This window comes from Hibiscus syriacus, unplaced genomic scaffold, assembly GCF_006381635.1.
Source record: "Hibiscus syriacus cultivar Baekdansim isolate YM2019G1 unplaced genomic scaffold, ASM638163v2 tig00111366_pilon, whole genome shotgun sequence".
Classification (NCBI taxonomy): domain Eukaryota; kingdom Viridiplantae; phylum Streptophyta; class Magnoliopsida; order Malvales; family Malvaceae; genus Hibiscus; species Hibiscus syriacus.
This window is the reverse complement of record NW_024063071.1, coordinates 1,374,103-1,390,681: the sequence shown is the minus strand read 5'-3', so window position 1 is coordinate 1,390,681 and position 16,579 is coordinate 1,374,103. Positions and strand designations below refer to the sequence as shown.

The window sequence follows — 16,579 nt, the reverse complement described above, 5'->3', positions numbered from 1 at the left end:
CGTCCTTCAGTTATGACACCCATTCTAATCTGATCCTTAAACTTTTAAACATTTCAATTTAATCTCTAAACTATAACTATCATTCTAGATTAGTCCTCAAACTTTTAAACATTTTAGTTTCATCCCCAAACTATAATCTTCATCTAAATTGGCCCCCAATCTTTTTGAGCATTTTAATTTCATCCCAAATTATATGTATATACTAATCACATCCATTAGTTAATAAAATCGTTAGGTCATGTTATATTATTATATATTTGAAACAAAATTAAGTTAAACCATGGTTGAAACTAATTACATTTTGGATGGATTTGGGGATGAAATTGGAAGATTCAAAAGATTGAGGACAAATTTAGAATGAGAGTCATAGTTTGTAGATGAAATTAAAATGTTCAAAAGTTTAAGGACTCATTTAGAATGAGAGTCAGAGTTTGAGGATGAAGTTGGAATGTTTAAAAGTTTAAGGATTAGCTATCCACATCTACTAGGTTTTGTGCTTAGGCCTTTAGTTCTCTTGAGGTTCTTGATTGCGTGAGAGTGCATAGGAACCATGATGTCACTGCTAGTATGCAATTAGCTGATAAGTGCTATTTATTCAATATGATTATGCCTTATTTTTTTTATTATTTCGTACAGGGATGGACCGAAGAGGTGGTCGGGGGTCGTCTCTCCTAAATTTTAAATTATAATATATTTTCTACTAATAATTTTTTTCGTCCTCTAAAAATTTTAAAAATTCATTTATAATATAAAATTTTGCGCTCGTCTCTGACATCATAAGCTATTGTTTGAGGTGGGTAGCCATTTGTTTCCCAAGTGTGGAGCTTTAGCTGAACGTTAATGGAGTTTGGACCTTTTAGGCTGCTTCAACGTAAGGGCTAGGAGGAAAGAAAAACAAAGAGAAGAAATGGCGGTAGTAATGAGCAAAGACAGGAGAGGTCACGAGTTTCTCTTGACTCTACACATTATTACCATTGCATTTTTCAATACCACCAATTACTACGCCTACCTTCATTTGTAATATATAACATTCAACGAAGATATTGAAAAATGATTGAAGATTTGATTTACATAATCCATTATTTTATAGAAACTCGAAAAAAATACTAAAATATATAAATAATAGTTTATTGTATTATGTCACGAATGATTATCCTCTTCTCAAAAAATAAATTCAATATGGTATGCAGTACTGTCATCACTTATAAATTTCGTGATCTCTCTTTTTCTTTTTAACGTGGGATTCATGTTCTCAACATCTCCAAAGACCCAAAGAATGTCATTCTTCTTCATTTGATCTCGTAATGTTTTCGTCATAAGTCATCATCACAGTTATCTATCCCATCTACCGCATTCGTTGGAACGTTTGACATGGAATTAGGCATTCAGGTAGAGGAAGTTTTTTCTGATTTTGAAGGCTCTAAAGTTGGAGGTTCGGTTGGTCTATGTCGACATGTCAAGCTAGAAGGGGCAGTAAGGCGGATGAGGCAGTATGGCGGTTGAAGATTCTTGTTCTCTTCGTGTGGAAGCTCAGGGCTTATATTTTTTATGTTGGTTTTTCCGGTTTGTGTCTGCTGTGTTTTCGGCTTCTGCTTTAGTTGTTTTGTTATGTGTTTTTCGGGATTAGTTCAGGTGTTAAGTATGGTCAGTCATTTTTGTGACTGTTGTTCTTATGGATTTCGCTGTGTTAGTGGTGTTGTATAGGGTTTATGCCGGCTGTTTTGGGTTTTTGTTTTTGTTGAGGGAGGTGATTATGGTTGTATCCTTTGGTTCTTTTGGTTAATGAAATCTTAAGGCACTTTTTTCCTCCTTCCGTTGATTAAGGAGCTTTTCTACAAGCTCCTTTAATCAAGAAGGAGGTTTTTAACGAGGCCTACAAATCCTATAAAAAAAATGGTCATTCTGATATCACTTGTCACGAGATTATTATACTATTCTAAAAAATATATTTGATAAAATGTACATAACCACTATTTATAAACTTTATAACCTCTACTTTTATATAAAATGTATATCTTATCTTTACAAAGTGTAACAAATGCGTTTCATTTAAAAATGAGCTAAATATACAAAACAAGGAAGTGGTAATGAATCTAATTAAATTATTTAATAAATAGGGGGAAATCAAAGAAAATAGAAATTCAATGGTGGGGAGGAAGAAAGGTCCAAGGGCATCGGAAGGCTCTAATGGTGGTTTGGACAACCTGTCGTCTTTTTGACATGTCATTGTCTCATCTTAATCACCTTGTAGACGAAGCGTAGGGCCTGAAAGCTATGTAGATCTTTTTAACTCTAAATTTCCTCTCTTTTTTCATTTTCCTCATTCTTCTTCTTCTTCTCCTTCTCTCCTCCTCCATTTTAACCTACCACTTGCACTAATACTCCATTTGAGGCCAATACCAAAGACCTCGGAGCTGATATATATTATGAGTCCATAGTTTGATGCTTAATTAGTTTATGGCAATAGTAATACCGGAATTAGCAGCAATCATGAGCAACGACCCCAACGATAATAATACCAATATCAACGTCGTCGACGGCCGCAACCATAACCTCAGCAGCAAGGATGAACACGAGCACGACATGGTCATGCCTGGTTTTCGGTTCCACCCTACCGAGGAAGAACTCGTAGAGTTCTACCTTCGCCGTAAGGTGGAGGGCAAGCGTTTTAATGTCGAGCTCATTACTTTCCTTGATCTATATCGCTATGACCCTTGGGAGCTTCCTGGTAAAACTGCAAATCCTTCTGATATATTTTCTGTATCTTTCTTCAACAATCCCCTTTGGTCGCCTCTTGAATTTCTTTCCTTAATTCTTTTCTCTATCACACATACATAGTTACATACATGATACAGCGATATATGCACACACACATATATGTAGCTCCAACAATCATAGTGATTCATTTTTTTTATCTTTTGTGTGTGTGTTTGAATTCTTGGGCGGGGGGGGGGGGGGAATCACAGCCTTGGCTGCGATTGGGGAGAAAGAATGGTTCTTCTATGTGCCAAGGGACCGGAAGTACCGAAACGGTGACCGACCGAATCGTGTCACGACATCCGGTTACTGGAAGGCAACCGGAGCGGACCGCATGATTCGAGGCGAGAACTCTCGATCGATTGGTCTCAAGAAAACCCTAGTCTTCTACTCTGGAAAAGCTCCGAAAGGAATCCGAACCAGTTGGATTATGAACGAGTATCGCCTGCCTCACCACGAAACCCAACGTTACCGAAAGGTATATTCGAATTATAAGAAAGATTTACATTTGATGCATATAAAAGATTCGCTCTTCTTTCACGAAACCCTAATTTCTGTTTTGGAAAATTCAAATGTCTAAAAATACTTTTCCAAGTTCCAAAAGTTTCAGGTTTAGTAATCATCTGGGATACGTCCAGGAAATCAATAATTGCAAGGTTGTAATCCTTTTGGAGCAAGACAGAAGGATAAGATAATACTAAACTATCTTGTTGTTGTTAACTGATTTCTTTACTATATTTGCATGAACTTTGGATTCAATAAGGACCCGTACATGTATTCAATACCACTATTACTTCCATTCACGAGTATCATGACCCTAACCGATGCTTAATCTCCGAAAACATTTAATTCAGGCCGAGATATCGCTTTGCCGGGTGTACAAGAGAGCCGGAGTCGAAGACCACCTGTCGCTCCCCCGTTGTCTTCCGAGGCGGCCATCGGACTCCTCGAGAGGACAACTCTCCACGGAAAAGGTAAGTGAAACGGAAGGAAGCAGTAGTACTAGTACTTCCCATGTCACAACAGCTCTGGGACTTTCGAAACAAGATGTGTACCGTCCTATGGCTCCTCCTCCTATCAGCACAACACTTGGATTACCGTCCGGAATTGAAGGTGAAGGAATGTTCTTAAACCAGTCCAAGCAAGGCCGCTGCTCTTTACTCCCCAACCCCACAACTGTATTTCCATTAGTCCCTTCTTCTGTCTCGCCCAACGTAGTCGTCGATGATCTCCACCGGCTAGTAAGCTTCCAACAACCTACATTGAACCAGCATCAATACGACACTACAAATCAACCTAATCCCCATCTCCATCTCCATCATCAGCAACAACAACAACCGGAGTTCTTGACATTGCCTCAACAGCTTTCTCTAAACGTGCTACCCGCCGCACTTCCGAGTCCGACAGCCTTCTCAGACCGGCTGTGGGAGTGGAATCCAATCCCAGAAGCTAACAGGGAGTATAACAACCCTTTCAAGTAGTCCCCGCTGTCGTGCTGCTACATATAGATATACTATATGTATTGCTACTGATTTGTAGATGCTGTTTGATTCCTTTAGAGTAATTATTTCTTGCTGCTGTTTAGCTAGATGTACTAGGAACTCAACTGAAGGAAGGAATACATTTTGTTTTAACACTTGAGTGATCACTTATAGTGTTGGATTTTGAAGATGTATTTCCAGAATCCAGCTTAGTTTCTTTTGTCAAAACAAGGTTTGTTTAATCTTGAAGACTGTTGGATGGGGGGCTAATTGAGGCTGAAATATACTGTAGAGAAGAGAATGATGAAGGTAATTAAAAGTGTCGTGGGGTAGCTAATCCAAATGCTGACAACCCAACATCCCCTGTGATCACACAATATCGTACATCCATGCCTTTGTTGTGGGTGAATGCTCAGTTATATGGCAAAATTTTCGAGATAATGTTCTCGAATTTTTTATTTAACGATATAACGTACTCTCAAGATTAATTGCTGAATTGCACAGTGTTGGCCGTAGGTCGCCATGCCTTCCGGGCGACCTACGGCGTGCCAGCTTCCCAGCATAGGTCGCCATGCACTCCGGGCGACCTTGTAGGTCGCCATGCACTCCTGGCGACCTTGTAGGTCGCCATGCACTCCTCCTGCTCCTCGCGTGATTCCTCTTGCCCTCGGATGCCCTCGCATAGCTCGCTCGAATGGCCTTGGTCGGATGCCCTCGGTCGGATGGCTTCGGATGCCCAACGTGTTGGAACGTGCATGACACATGCAATCTCTCTCATAGCTCGCCGGGAGGACATGGCGACCTAGTAGGTCGCCCGGATGGCATGGCGACCTACGACCAACACTGTAGATTTCACCCTATTTGAGCAATTAATCTGAGGAGTGCATTATCTCGTGAATTAATTTATTCGAGAACGTTATCTCGAGAGTTTAGCCCAGTTATATACTGTCACACTTCTTTTGGAAGGATTTTTCTTTTATTTTTTCTTGATTATCTATCTAAAAATTTAAATAAAGATTAATCTTTTCGAGATGATTAGAACATAAAAGAAATTAAGGGGATGTTTGTTTATTTCAGAATGATTAAGCGCTGAATGATTCAAATATCGAATGATTCAGAGATTCTATATGAATTAACTCTGAATGTGACATGCTGTTTGATAATGGCTCTGAATCATTCAAAATGTACTTTTGTGCTGAATCATTCAGCACTGTTTTGCTGAATCAGTCATCACTGAATCATTCAGAGGTGAGAAACAAACAGTCTGAATGTTGAATGGTTCAGCATTCAACGCTGAATGATTTCATTCAAAGCCAAACAAACAGCCCTAAAACAAGTAAAATTATGTTGTCAGGTGTACTGTTATTGCATTCCTAAGATTTTGAAACTCATAACTTTAGTTAAATCTTAACCCTTAGTGGTTGAATGGATTAATTAGTGTGAGACTTGAAAGAAACTCGTGCTAAGATTGTTATTATAGTATTTTTTTTAAAGAATAGAAGTAGCTAATTTTATTAAGAAATAAAAAATATCTAAAATTATAATAAGGGTTTATAATTTGAATTGTAAACTAAACACATAATTAGGATATTCTATTATAATAATTAAGACAAAATTAATCACTTAAGATCATACAATGACCAAAAAAGGAAAACATGAAAAACTCATATAAAAAACTCGAACATAGATGATACGAAAAGATCTGACTATTACGACAAACGAATTATGATAAGAAATTAAACTATTGAAACACCACCAATAAAACATAAATCAAAGTCAAGTATCGTGAGAAAATTATCTACGAACGCAGATTGCGTATTCAAATCCAATTCAAGGTCCAAAATAGGGAAGATCAACGAGATAACAAATGAGCAAGCCATCTTGATTAGTCGTGATAATGTCAAATCCAACATAAAAAAAATAAACGACAAGAATAGCCAAATGACCTAGAAAGAAAACAAAAAAAATTGTGCCAAAAAGCTAAAAAAAACGTGTCATAAAGTAAAGAAAATCATGTCATAAAGACATATTTATTAAAAACAAAAGAAAAATAAAGACACGAAATAAAAAATAAAGAAACATTGACAACGATAATCAACACTAAAACTGGTACTCTGTTGTTTGTCAACCAAAAATAAAAGAGAAAGAGGAAGTTTGGAGAAGAAAAACTTATAATAATTTAGATATTTTTTTTTACAAAGATAATTCAATATTTGATTTTAAATATGAATTATTATAAAATAAAGTCAAACATAATAATTTTAGTATAAATAATTGATACTTATCTATTGATTAATTAGTCCATATTCATATACTACTAAGATATATTACATGATTACAATTTTAATCCAGTTTGTTCCATTACAATGTTAAGATTTAAAGTATGATATTATTCGAAGGATTTGATCTCTCACCCCACTAAATTAATAAGTAAAAACAAACGAATCAATAAATTATTAGATTTGCTATCCACATGATGAGTTGAAAGAAAATAATTTATCTTATCACATTTATCTTATCATCTACTGTGAGCATAAAATTATACTTGCGCTTGGATTTGTTTTATATTGATTTATTTATTTTTCAAACTTGTCCTTTTGTATATATTAATTACTTTTATTTGATTAATTATATTTTTTTGTAGTATAAAATAAAATAATAGTTTAAATAATTCCAGATGAATATACAATGTGTAACTTAACATTTTATTAGAATTTATTTATTTGATTATGTTTAAACAAGAAACAATTTAAAATAACAAGACATTACTCACATGTAAATTTTTGTTGTTTAAAGTAACCATGAAAGAGTAGTTTAAAATTGAATAAAAAGGGTGTTATCCGGCGGTACAAAGCAATTATAAGAAAATACAATTATTATATAGTAATTAATGGACCAATGATAATTTTCTATGCATGTTTGATTGATAGTGTAATTATTTATAATTTATATCGCACAAGTTTGACCGACCTAACTGCTCGAATCCAGGGAGAACAACACTCCCTTTAACAATTGAGGCGACTCAAATTTAATTCGGTATGACTCAAATTTAATTTGGATATATATAATGCTTCTGGAGTACATAATCCTTATTATATCATCGTTCTGAATGAAATAAAGAGCCCAGAGCCCTTGTTCTACGCTTCCGGACACCATTCAGTAGTAGCCACCATCTTAACAACCGCCCTATGCCGTAGGAGCATCTGGCTGATTCTCCGGCATGGCCTTTTGGAATTCCGGTAGCACACTATATGCCTCATTCAACCGAGTTAAAATAGGGAATCTAGCCTACAAAATAAAAGGAAAAGATCAGCCATGTGATCAAGAAAGAAAATGGTGATATATGAAGCAATATTTCTCCCTCTAACTTGCAAAACTTTCTGAAGCATAGGAGCAAATAGAAAAGTCAAGAATACATGCGTGTGTGAAGTATGGCAACTTCAATTGAGCCAAAATGAACAAGCACAATTTAGATGCAGAAACAAGTAGTTCATGGAAGAGAGTGGATTACCATGTCGACATTGAATCGCTTTATCCCAGCATCAATCTGCGGTGCTAGAAACGCATCTGCCTGCAAAGAAATTCAACAGGCCATACTTATGTATACATACATGTATATATTTAGAGTGTTCTAACTTAATTATATAATTTCGTACATTTCAGGCATCGTAACACGTAACTGAAGGTGATATTAACTAAGAACAGAAGTTAGACCAATGGCTAACTCATTTGCATCTAAAATTCCAAAGGCGTATGTAGTTCAGGGGCAGAGCTGCATCTTGGTGATGCCTGATTTACATTTTCCACATCACATATTACTGCAGGAAACTGCAGCAGTTTTCACCAGAACTATCAATCAAACCACATTCATTCGAAGTGATATCAGAAATACTTTCATCTGCATCCCGCAACAAATATATAAGCCTTCCCAAACTCTGAAACATATGCTCCTTTGTGCATGATTTACCATGTGCTTTGATCATGAAATTGCATAGATAAACATTAGAGAACGAAACAAACCATGGAAACTTCGTCTCCGGTCACATATCTTCCAGCATGATCTTTTAACAGCTTCTCAAGCGCTGCAACAAAGAAGCATTAATCAAATTAAATGCCTAAATCCATCAGAGGAAACACTCACGGCACTTAATCTTAGTAGTATAGTAATTCGGATGACGCCTTGACTCATTACTTACCTCCAAAGCCTTTCTCTATATGAAATTTTGCCCAAGGAATTTTCTCATCCGGACCTACTTTTTCCTCAATGCAATTCTGTAAAGGTAAAAGCAGCAAACCAAACACAATCCTTATATATTTCAATGATCCCATTAAAAGCGAAATGAATGCATAAAAGAGACAAATTCACTCGGAGACAGACCAGCACAGCTCGATTCTGAAGAGGCTGAATGCTCGAGCAAACGATATTTGCGACCTATAGAAGATGCGAGAGTACTCATTAGTGTAGCATAACTTAGTAACTAAACATCCAAAGCAAAGTTGATCAAGAAACATAAACAAAAAGAATGGAGGAAAGCAGAGACCTGGATATTAAGTGCCTTCTTATGAAGATCAGATGGCAATAAGGGGATTTGAGGGTATTTCTCCTCCAGATATTGTAGGTTTAATTTCTCAATTATTAAAATCAAACAAATCAAGCCAAGTAGTGAATGCAATAGAAATGAATTGAACGAAAAGAACAAGGGGGAAACTGAAAAATGACCATGAAAATTGCAAAAGAATCTGAAATGACGTCGTCACAGTCCACCAGCACCGGTACATACCCAATAGGATTCAGCTTTTGGAAGTCTACCCATTTCCCAAGTTTCAACAATGTTTTTAAATTTCAATCATCAATGAATTGGAAACAAATGAGTAAACCCAGAAAATTTTAAAAAGAAGAATCCTGACCAGGACTCAAGTGCTCCCCCTTACGCAAGTTAACGGGTATGTACTGGTATTCCAGACCTGCCAAAGAGAAAACCCAGAAACCAAGACTAATTAGTGATTAGTAATAGATTAAGATGGATTAATAGAAGAATAAAGGAAATATACCTTTGAGATTAAGGACGATTCTTATGCGACAGGAGCAGGAGCTTATCCAGTGAGAATAGAGCTTGAGTTTGTTCTGTTGCTGCGCCTGTTAATGTTGATGCACCATTTTTATTGTTGATTCAGAACAGTATCATCATATTAATGGAACAGGGCTATATGAACAGAGAAGATTGTACCATATTATCTGTTGATTATGGCGAATTCAAAAGTCAACGCTCAATTTCCCCCCATCCTCTTGTCTTGTTTTTCTTCTTCTTCTTCTTGTGTATAAGGACGGACAACCGCCAAACTCAACCACCACACGTATTTATATTTTATGGGATTAATTAAAAATTAAGCATTTAAATTATATATATATTATTTTAAATGTATAAAATTTTCTAATCAAAATAAGTAGAAACATAATTTTTATAATAATAATTTGTTTCTACCTACAAAAGTTATTTAAAAACTGACTACTCTTTACCACAGTTAATCTAGAAATTAAAAAATAAGATCCAAAATTTTAATATCCTTATTTTTTTAAATGGATATACATTTTTTTTTCTTATCTCATTAACATATTAAATTTATTTTTATATTTTTTAAAAATAATGGGGATGCATTTGTTCAGTGCGGATCTAATTTTTTTAAGATAAACACGTGTTAATAATATAATTTTTTTTATATATAATGAATACAAATAAAATTCAAAAAGTGAACACAATCAATAAAATTCAAATACATTCCCACAATCATGTGAGCATAAATCTGCCACTAATGAGAGTTGCTTGGAATGCTTTTACATTTTTTTTAATTAATCACTTGTATCTAATTTATTGACTGACTAATTCAGAGAGGCCTATTATGAAAATAATATTTTTAATCCAATTTGTTCTATTCACAAACGTCAGAATTCGAATCTTAACTTTGCTTAAGAAATTTAATGCTCATCCCACTAGATCAACTCAACTTAATGTTGGTGGAATGCATATGCGTTTTTGTTATGGCAGGAAGGCAATGGAGCTAGACTGGTTGAAGAGTTAGATTGAATTGATAAAGAGTTTTCTAAGGGTTAAAATAATGAATTATATAAATAAACAAATTAAAAAAATGATATCAGTTAATAAAAAAAAACCCCTTCTCAAAATCGATTCTCGGCGGAAAATTAAATCAATTTGTAAAATATTTTAATAATCTTTTATATTAATAAAATTGTTTACCTTTAAAAAAATGATAATAAATATAATCAATTATCCTTATTTTATACAACCTTTTAGAGAGAATTTATAAAACTTTTAACAATTATATTTTTTGTTTATAAAAATAATTAATTATGGTTCGGTTATCGAATAATTTCACATATAATCAAATAGCTTAAACTCGAATCATTCTTATTTACTTTTTAATATAAAAGAAACCAAACTCGTTGAACTCATTTTGATTGATGTAACATGGAAGCCTTGTAGTAATAAAATACATGAATTATGTTTTAGAATCAGCCGCCTTAAATATCAACACAGGCAAAGCATCATAGTTGCCTTTTAGAGGAAAAAATGGATGTAAGCAACTGCCCTGCTCTTTCACTATCCTTTATATATACAAGGTTTAGCAGTTTCTTAGATTGCAAGGAACAACAGATACCATGTTCATGCATCCCTCGGCCTTCTGCATTGTCGAAATGGCTTTACGAAGAATGTCGAAACCAGAGTCTTGGGAACTGGAATCAGCTTCCCCACAATTGCAAGAGGTCAGCTTCAAAAGGATAATAGCAGTCGATGAAGGTTATAAATATATATATAATTATATGATTTGTTCTCTTTTGGCCGATAAGTTCGTATCGAACTGTTTTTAAGGCTTGGCAGTTAACTACTACCTGCTCTTTGTGTTTGACTACACCAACTAGCATTACAAGTAAATAGTAATACCAACAAAAACTATGAAGGTATTTGGAGGCTAAACGCAATGAGAGCGAGAGACCCTACCTGATAATGCCAATGCCAACGGATACAAGCCACGGCTGCCAATCGAGTCTCACCGTTGAGGTAAATTTTCCAAGGAACTCGATGATGATTATCTACGAAATAGTACTATAAGTAGACCAAGTAAAAATGACGACCACAAAGAAAGCAGAACAAGACCCTGAAGAAAGTGAAAAAGGGTAAGATTAGCTCACCTGAAGTGTGAGAGTAAATCCGATTATTCCCATAAATAGGTGGTTTTTAGTCACTCCTTTGAAGCAATTGATTTCTTCAGGCTTTCTAGCATTAAACTCGTTGAATATCTGTGATTTGAACAATTACCAAGCTTCAGCTTTATGCCAATTGTTAAAAAAATATAAAATAGACCCCAGAATCTCAACTTGTCACCAGGCACTTACTTGACACATGACAAACGCATTGAATATCAAAGAATTCTTCACTTTATAAGCATGTTCCCTGTCACAGTCATCCTCCAAACCAAGAACGGTCAAGCCCCAGAAGTTGAGCACAAGGAGGACAGTAACTTGATATAAAGCCTGAAATGAAATGCGAAAACATTACAAGACGTAGAACCATGGTGCTATATTCCCAGACTTTGGTCTGGGTTAACAATTCTCAGTCAAATAAAATTGCAAAACACAAGCCAAGACAAGTAAAATGTCAACAGGTGAAAATCATATGGCAAGGACCCAAGAAAACAGGTACCTGTATTAGTAAGTTCCTCCACATGATGTTTGTAATTAGAGGTTCTCTGGAAAAAAAAACATTTAGATCAATTTGACAAATCAATTAAATATCAATTACATAAGGTACATTCAGCCATTTCTAAAAACCAATACACAGAACTAGAGTGCTATGATTCAAAGTACACAAAATTTTCACATGAGAAAAGGATTCAAACCTTCGGCCAACCGGTGACCTATGCATAAGGTTGTCTGTTGGAGGTTCAGTGGCCAATGCAAGTGCTCCAAGAGTATCCATGATCAGGTTAACCCATAGTAACTGTAGCAAAAGAACTCTCATTAAATTTTTTTGTCACCATAAAGGGATGTTTCAATGTACACAGCTCCTTAGTTTGACCACTGAATAACTTATCCCCATTTTAACAACACTGACTAAACAGAATACCCAGTCCCATAACAACTACTGAGACATACCAGATTCCGGTTAACTACAGAACCAACCCATCTATGGGCACATAACAAATGAAATCCATAGATTATTCATACCCTCTATGATGATACTGTGGTCCTACCATGAATAGCATAACTTTCAACACTCCTTCAAACAGTTAAACCAGAAAACCAAATTTCTAAGGTAACAAGTCATGTAATTTCGGGAATTTCAACAATTTATTATTTGTTTCTCTTTTAAGAAAATTAGAGTGCACTTATTAAGGTAAACTTTTTTTTACCATAGTCAAATTAAATTAGGAGTAGAGAAAGAGCAGTACCTGTACTGAATTTAAAGGAACATCACCGGAAGATATTGCTGCCACGACATTGATCACAAGAGCTGCAACATTCACAGTAAGCTGGAATTGTATGAACTTCTGAATATTGGCATACACAGAACGACCCCAGCGAACAACCTACATGGGATACAAAGCTGAGCTACAATGTTGGAAATTTGATATGAGCCTTCCCTCAAATTCAGCAGCAGTAGATATTGTAAAAATGGAAACAATAATATCCATGTGAAAGAATGAAACAAGCATGCTAACCTTCACAACTGAAGAAAAATAATCGTCCAATATAATGATATCTGAACTTTCTTTTGCAACTTCTGTCCCTTGAATGCCCATAGACAGACCTATATCCGCCTAAAATACAGAAAAAGTAAAAATGCAAAAACTGGGGAGATTAGAAAATTAAGATATGGAACACATGTAGTCAATCAGTACAAGAGGCAGAGGGTGGGATTTATCAGATTTCAGAATAAAGCTGCCTGAACGGAAGGTAAATTGTCTATCATAGTTCACATGGCAATCTCACAATTTCAATTCCGTGACTCACTGGCAATCACAGTTTTTACATTAGAAAGTTTGTAATGAAAACCATAGTGTATATGCAAGTATATTAAGCATACACATAGATACCAAGATACTGTTGATAACTGAACAAATTCAATGATGACAAATTAGGTAATGAATTTGTGTCCTAAAGGTATTTGGTATGCTATTGAAAATTACACGTTTATTAGATTTTTTTTTATCTTTTATGAATTAGAAATATGGTTTATAATTATTTTCAATTTATATAAGTTAAAAAGGAAAGAATATAACATTATTGTATTAAAAAACTCCTTAAATTTACTTAATGTGCTAGCAAAAGCTACTAATCAGTTCAGCACTTATTGTTTGAGAATCTTCCATCAAGTAGTTCATACAAAAATTATCGAACACAATAGAAAAAATAAAACCATTCAAAATCTTAACTTTCAATGGTTTATCAAACACTCTTAAGCCAATGTTTACCGCATATAATATGCATCGTAAAGCATTATCATCACAAGAAAAATAAATGAATCTAATGAAATTAACCACAAAAACAAACCTCATGAAGCGCAGGAGCATCATTGGTACCATCTCCAGTCACAGCTACAACATCCCCTCCCTTACGCAAGGCCTCAACAAGCAAAAGCTTGTCATTTGGAGAAGATCTCCCCATTACCTGCATAAAACTCCCCATTAACTACTCTTTCATTCTTGAAACAACAAAATATGTTTGGACGCTTGAGAATAATATCAGGATCCAAAGGCAATATAATCAAGTAATGTAATCAATAGATACCGTTATTTTCTTGGCCTTTTGTTCTCTTTCCTTTTCAGGTAAGGCTCTGAACACCCTTCCTTCGATGATGGTAGGCTCAGTAACATCTTTTGCAGAACTAAGAATCCCGCACTCCAAAGCAATTGCTTTTGCCGTTTGGATATTGTCTCCAGTGACCATGCGTACCTAAAGATTAAAATTTTTAGGTCATATATATAAGTGTGTAGTTTTCATAAAGCATTATCATTCATAAAAAATTAAAAGTATTAGCTCTAAATCATAGTAATTAAAAACCTTTGAAAATAAAGGAAAACTTGACCATTCAATATGAACTCTGTAAAAGTAGCATTTACGCACAAAGGGTATAAAAGCTTCTAAAGCAAATCTTATGAAACCATCAAAATTACCTTAACACCAGCATCCATACATATTTTCACAGCATCTTTAACACCTGGGCGACAAGGATCCTGCAGGTGAGAAACTATATTAGCTAATAGAGGTAGCAGTTGCACATTGCACAGAAATCTAGCTCAAGATAAAACAGGAATATTCATGATTAATTCAAATAATTGAACAAAATGGAAACTCCCCCAAAGACCACTTTTGCTCAATGGAACATAAAAACCAAGGAAACAACTCCAAACTGTCTTTGTCTACGGAGAAATATGAACACTAGAATTTTGGCAACAAAAAAAACATCAAATTTGAACAATGTATCCACACTAGTAATTATAAGTAAAAGGAAGAGCATAGTTCACCTGTATAAAAAGCATTCTTTTAATATGTACAAGAAAATCCACCTTTCTTAATATATGATTATAACCTAATAGCAGACATCCCTCCATTTATATTTTGGCATATTTCTCATCAAACTGGAGGACCTATATGAAAGGGGATGTAAGCTTTCTTTCATATCAACGTTAGACCATTGTGAGTCAGTAAGTTATTTATAACGACAAAAGTTGGAACAATAACTTTTTTAGTGTACTACTACTAGCATTGTGACAAGAACATAATTAATAATTAGAAGATAAAAAATGAAATCATTGTAAGACACAAAGTACACATGATAAGATGATCATTAATGGCACTCCTAAGTTCCAACATGCACAAAAAGAATGACACTATAGTGTTATGAATAGAGGGATTGTGGTGGAAGGAGAAATGTCATGGTATATAGGTTAAATAGTAGACCATTGCCAAATTTTCCTATTTGTGGTAGAATTAATCTACCAAGGTAAACTTCAATGAATTTTTTTTTCCAATGACAGATCTACTTGCTTGAATGTGCATGCATGTAACACTTTGTTTAGTGAAATATTTTGCACTTAATTTGGGACGGAGAAGCATCTTCCATTCAGAAGCAAAGCTTCACATTATCAGTCAGACATCTTTGCATAAATTCAATAGCATCAAACATAAAGTCAAAGCTAAAAAAGATAGTCAAGCTATTAATAGACTAACAACCATTAATGTGGAAATACCATTAGGTAAAAGTGGGAAACTCGTGCTAAAAATGTTTACCTTTATACCAACAATAGCAAGCAAAACAAGATTATCTTCAGGTAAGACCCAATCACTACAGCTTTCTTCATCACTAGGAACTTTTTCCTGTTCACACAATCTGTATGCAAGGGCAACGCAGCGCAGGCTACTTGCAGCCATTTCGTCAATAGCAGCCTCAAAAAATTTCTGCAGAAAGGTAGTTAAACATAAAAGTTGAAGCGTCTACCGATCAAATCATACTAGGATTTAGGAATCAGAAACAACCTTAAAAATTGTTGTATGCAAATACCCAAACCAGTATAATTATATATAAAACAATGATGAATATAGTTTAAAGGGCAATGAAGTCCATTTTTCAATCATGCAATACTAAGTTGTAGACTTGATATAAAGTGAGCAATTTATTTCTGGTAAGAAACAACCTTTTCTTTCCTAATGTATTAAACAAGAGGTCTAGTTTCTAATGAACAACCATTAAGTTAAAACATAGGTGTTCACATGGTTTCCCTAAATCAATGATCAGTCTGCATAAAATCAGATACTTATTACTAAAGCGCTGAGTCAACTTACAAATGGTAAAACTAAAAGGACTTGAAAGCTAAAGCTAATTATGCGGCTCAAATGAGAAGGAAATTCCCTTAATATTTTACCCAGAAGACCTTCCAGTAGTGCATGCCTGTTATTGTGTGTATAAATACACATAGTCACTAACCTTGTCTTCATTAATGGATTGCAGGCAACCATTTGAATCAAGATATCCAGAACATGCAGCCAAAACTATCTCAGCTGCTCCCTTCCAATGTATATGAACTTCAGCATCAGACTGCCATAAGAAAACAGGAAAAGATATATTAAAGGACATTGTCTAAATTATTAATATCAACAGTACTTCCAGTTAAAAACATTAGGCAAAAAGGCTGTATTTTTTTAATAAATGTTCTGCATCACCTAAGCAAAGTTCTACTGAAAAGCATTTGAACATGAGCACTTCAGCTATAATTCTATCAACTAAAAAGATTTGATAAAGTGAAAAAACCCAAGCACAAAACCA

General features: G+C 34.7%; 3 protein-coding genes across 5 annotated transcripts; 1 reads left to right on the top strand and 2 right to left on the bottom strand.

The window, feature by feature from the left end:
• The first annotated feature begins 2,403 nt into the window (after positions 1–2,403).
• Positions 2,404–4,391, top strand: LOC120159424 (NAC domain-containing protein 35-like). Its single transcript, XM_039170017.1, has 3 exons — positions 2,404–2,728; positions 2,967–3,235; positions 3,612–4,391. The coding sequence occupies exons 1-3, from the start codon at positions 2,458–2,460 to the stop codon at positions 4,236–4,238; spliced, it is 1,167 nt and encodes a 388-aa protein (XP_039025948.1). The 5' UTR covers positions 2,404–2,457; the 3' UTR covers positions 4,239–4,391.
• A 2,807-nt stretch (positions 4,392–7,198) lies between these two features.
• On the bottom strand, positions 7,199–9,556 carry LOC120159423 (glutathione S-transferase zeta class-like). 3 transcript variants are annotated; one of them, XM_039170014.1, is made up of 10 exons: positions 9,467–9,556; positions 9,291–9,375; positions 9,147–9,203; positions 8,959–9,044; positions 8,780–8,851; positions 8,584–8,670; positions 8,435–8,510; positions 8,259–8,320; positions 7,750–7,809; positions 7,199–7,526 (listed from the first exon to the last, which is right to left on the bottom strand). In XM_039170014.1, exons 1-10 carry the CDS (start codon positions 9,467–9,469, stop codon positions 7,425–7,427), a joined length of 690 nt encoding a protein of 229 aa, XP_039025945.1. In that variant the 5' UTR covers positions 9,470–9,556; the 3' UTR covers positions 7,199–7,424. The 3 variants fall into 3 exon arrangements, with proteins under 3 accessions (XP_039025945.1, XP_039025947.1, XP_039025946.1); XM_039170015.1 differs by having other exon boundaries at positions 7,220–7,526; positions 8,617–8,670; XM_039170016.1 differs by lacking the exons at positions 8,584–8,670; positions 8,780–8,851 and having other exon boundaries at positions 7,200–7,526.
• A 1,275-nt stretch (positions 9,557–10,831) lies between these two features.
• Positions 10,832–16,405, bottom strand: LOC120159419 (calcium-transporting ATPase 9, plasma membrane-type-like). The gene is made up of 13 exons (XM_039170007.1): positions 16,241–16,405; positions 15,547–15,714; positions 14,430–14,489; positions 14,044–14,208; positions 13,807–13,923; positions 12,975–13,073; positions 12,705–12,842; positions 12,153–12,253; positions 11,957–12,002; positions 11,650–11,787; positions 11,446–11,553; positions 11,255–11,346; positions 10,832–11,024 (listed from the first exon to the last, which is right to left on the bottom strand). The coding sequence occupies exons 1-13, from the start codon at positions 16,388–16,390 to the stop codon at positions 11,021–11,023; spliced, it is 1,386 nt and encodes a 461-aa protein (XP_039025938.1). The 5' UTR covers positions 16,391–16,405; the 3' UTR covers positions 10,832–11,020.
• Positions 16,406–16,579: the final 174 nt, after the last annotated feature.

Excerpts from the sequence above, each read along its gene's own strand:
- LOC120159424 (XM_039170017.1), top strand. The coding sequence starts at position 2,458 with ATGGCAATAGTAATACCGGAATTAGCAGCAATCATGAGCAACGACCCC. Across the intron at positions 2,729-2,966 it reads TGACCCTTGGGAGCTTCCTG|CCTTGGCTGCGATTGGGGAG; the intron begins GTAAAACTGCAA and ends GGGGAATCACAG. Across the intron at positions 3,236-3,611 it reads AAACCCAACGTTACCGAAAG|GCCGAGATATCGCTTTGCCG; the intron begins GTATATTCGAAT and ends CATTTAATTCAG.
- LOC120159419 (XM_039170007.1), bottom strand. The coding sequence starts at position 16,390 with ATGTCCTTTAATATATCTTTTCCTGTTTTCTTATGGCAGTCTGATGCT. Across the intron at positions 13,924-14,043 it reads AAAAGGCCAAGAAAATAACG|GTAATGGGGAGATCTTCTCC; the intron begins GTATCTATTGAT and ends AGTTTTATGCAG. Across the intron at positions 12,254-12,704 it reads TTCCTTTAAATTCAGTACAG|TTACTATGGGTTAACCTGAT; the intron begins GTACTGCTCTTT and ends CTTTTGCTACAG.
- LOC120159423 (XM_039170014.1), bottom strand. Across the intron at positions 9,045-9,146 it reads GGGGGAGCACTTGAGTCCTG|ACTTCCAAAAGCTGAATCCT; the intron begins GTCAGGATTCTT and ends GGAAATGGGTAG. Across the intron at positions 7,527-7,749 it reads AGCGATTCAATGTCGACATG|GCTAGATTCCCTATTTTAAC; the intron begins GTAATCCACTCT and ends TTTATTTTGTAG.